This window comes from Hipposideros armiger, unplaced genomic scaffold (assembly GCF_001890085.2).
Source record: "Hipposideros armiger isolate ML-2016 unplaced genomic scaffold, ASM189008v1 scaffold_94, whole genome shotgun sequence".
Classification (NCBI taxonomy): domain Eukaryota; kingdom Metazoa; phylum Chordata; class Mammalia; order Chiroptera; family Hipposideridae; genus Hipposideros; species Hipposideros armiger.
In genome coordinates this window covers 327,369-329,597 of record NW_017731444.1, presented here as the reverse complement: position 1 = coordinate 329,597, position 2,229 = coordinate 327,369, and the positions used below count along the sequence as shown (strand labels likewise).

Genomic DNA, 2,229 nt, shown 5'->3' with positions numbered 1-2,229 from the left:
AGGGCTTGGAACGTGGTGCCCCCATCACTTGGCACCGTCAGCCTCGCCCTCAGGGAGGAGGCCGCGCTCTTGACGGAGAAATGGGTTCAGGGCAGCCGCGCTGCTGGAAGCTGGGGTCCCGCGTGCAGGAGCCCTGTGAGGGCCCTCCACCGCGCCCAGGGACTCTACCTCGGCCCAAGGGCCACCGCCTCACCCGGCAGACAGGGAGCGCCGTGGTCCCTGCGGGAGAGCAGGACACGGCGGAGGCCACCGCCCAGGAAAGGCTTCCCTGTGTATTCAATCAGTGACTGTAGTTTGGCAACTGAAAGTTGAATGAGAAGTTCCGGGAAGAAGGGGGTGCTGAGGGAGCACACCTGACAGGATAAACAGCTTGTGTGTGCAAAGTTGTGGAGCAGGATCCCAGTGTGTGTGTGTGTGTGTGTGTGTGTGTGTGTGTGTGTGTGTGTGTGTGTGTGTGTGTTTCCCATAGGCTGAGGGCCAGTCTCCGGAGTCTGGTCAGCTATAAGTCAGGGGCAACCAATACACACAGCATCTGTGGCAAGATTGGGTGCAGCATCAACAGTGTCCATTCTAGGGATAGCTTCAAGTGCCGTTAGCCTTGTCCCTCTGCTCAGGGTCTCACTCCAAGGAGGGGTGTCTATGTGGCTNGGGGTCCTGGCGGAGCGCAAGGCGAAGGAGGCTGCCGCTGAGCACCGCGAGCTGATGGCCTGGAACCAGGCGGAGAACCAGCGGCTGCAGGAGCTACGGTGAGCTGGGCGGGGCGGGGCGGGGCCGCCTGGCCCGACCGGGGCAACACAGCCAGCTGAGTCTCTGTCTCTCGCCTCTCCCAGGATAGAGAGGCTGCGGCAGGAGGCGCGGGAGCAGGAGCAGCGGCAGGCCGAGGAGAAAGCCCGCCAGGCCCGAGAGACAGAGGCCTGGGTGAAGCTCAAGCAGCAAGAAGTGCTGCAGCTGCAGGTGAGCCCCATGTCCCCATGTCCGTTGGGTGGGGCTGGAGGCTGGGAGCTTAGCCTGGGCTGTCATCGGAGTCCTGGGGTACTGGCTACATGCGGGGGGTGGCGAGGCAGGACGGGGCTGCCTTGAGTCTTGTGAGAGGGATAACAGGTGAGGATTTGGAAGAGGAGTGAAAGAGTGCCCGGCAGGTGCAAAACCGAGAGGTGAGAGTTGACACTGGAAAGTGTTCAAGTAGCTAGTGGGTGGTAAGCTGGTGTCTGAGGGAGGGGACCATCCACAAGGAGTTTGCATTTTGCCTTCTGGGTGATCAAGTCATTGAAGGGTTAAATATTTGAGCTGGGATTGGCAGGTGTGAGACTTGAAAGCAGGAGTGATCCAATGAGAGTGGATGAAACTTGAATTAAAGTAATAGAGGGAGAAGGAGGTGTTTGAAAGAGATTAAGAGGGACCCAGGTAACATTGAGGGACTGATTCCACCCACCGGGACACTAGGTTGTCACAACTGCTGTGCTTGTCACAACTGCTGAAGTGTCCAGTGGGTGGTTAAGAAAGAGGACTGTGACAAGGCTGCCTAATGTTACTCCCCTGAAAGGTCACTGGGGCACTCAAAGAGGACCCCGGCTCCAAGCATCCTCCCCTAGCTAGAGCTGGAGCCTCTCCCTCAGGGGTCTCATGGCCAAGAGGCTGTGTGGGCAGGCTGGCATGTGCTGGGGGCAACATTCAGCTGGCCTTCTCTCTTTCAATAGGAGGAGGCAAAAAACTTCATCACCCGAGAGAACCTGGAGGCGCGGGTAGAAGAAGCATTGGACTCCCCGAAGAACTACAACTGGGCCGTTACCAGAGAGGGGCTGGTGGTCAGGCCGCAGCACAAGGGCTCCTAAGGGCCCAGTAAGGACAGTGCCGGCCCAGGGACCATGTGTGTATGGAGGTGGGAGGGGTGCGTCTGACCTGGAATAAAGCAGTTGTCGTTTCTTATGAAAAAGGACACTCAACCCATTCCAGTGTGGCTCTCATATTCTGGTCTCTGCACCCACCACCTGCTCAGAAACTCCCACACACAGTGCCCTGTTCTGCCCCCATGTACAACTCTCAGCATAGCACCAGACTCTAGAGGTTTCCATCTCACAGAGGAGCAGACTGGGTCGTAGTCGCCTGGTCATCTGCGTATCATCAAGGGCAATGGTTGGCAAATTATAGTCATGGGCCAAATCTGGCCTATTACCTGTTTCTATAAATAAAGATTTATTGAAACAGAGCCACATCCATTCATTGACTGCT

At 57.3% G+C, this 2,229-nt stretch overlaps 1 protein-coding gene across 1 annotated transcript; it reads left to right on the top strand.

Annotated features, from left to right (window-relative positions):
* The first annotated feature begins 639 nt into the window (after positions 1–639).
* Positions 640–1,943, top strand: MRPS26 (mitochondrial ribosomal protein S26). Its single transcript, XM_019645670.1, has 3 exons — positions 640–746; positions 831–954; positions 1,698–1,943. Exons 1-3 carry the CDS (start codon positions 640–642, stop codon positions 1,830–1,832), a joined length of 366 nt encoding a protein of 121 aa, XP_019501215.1. The 3' UTR covers positions 1,833–1,943.
* The last annotated feature ends 286 nt before the right edge of the window (positions 1,944–2,229 follow it).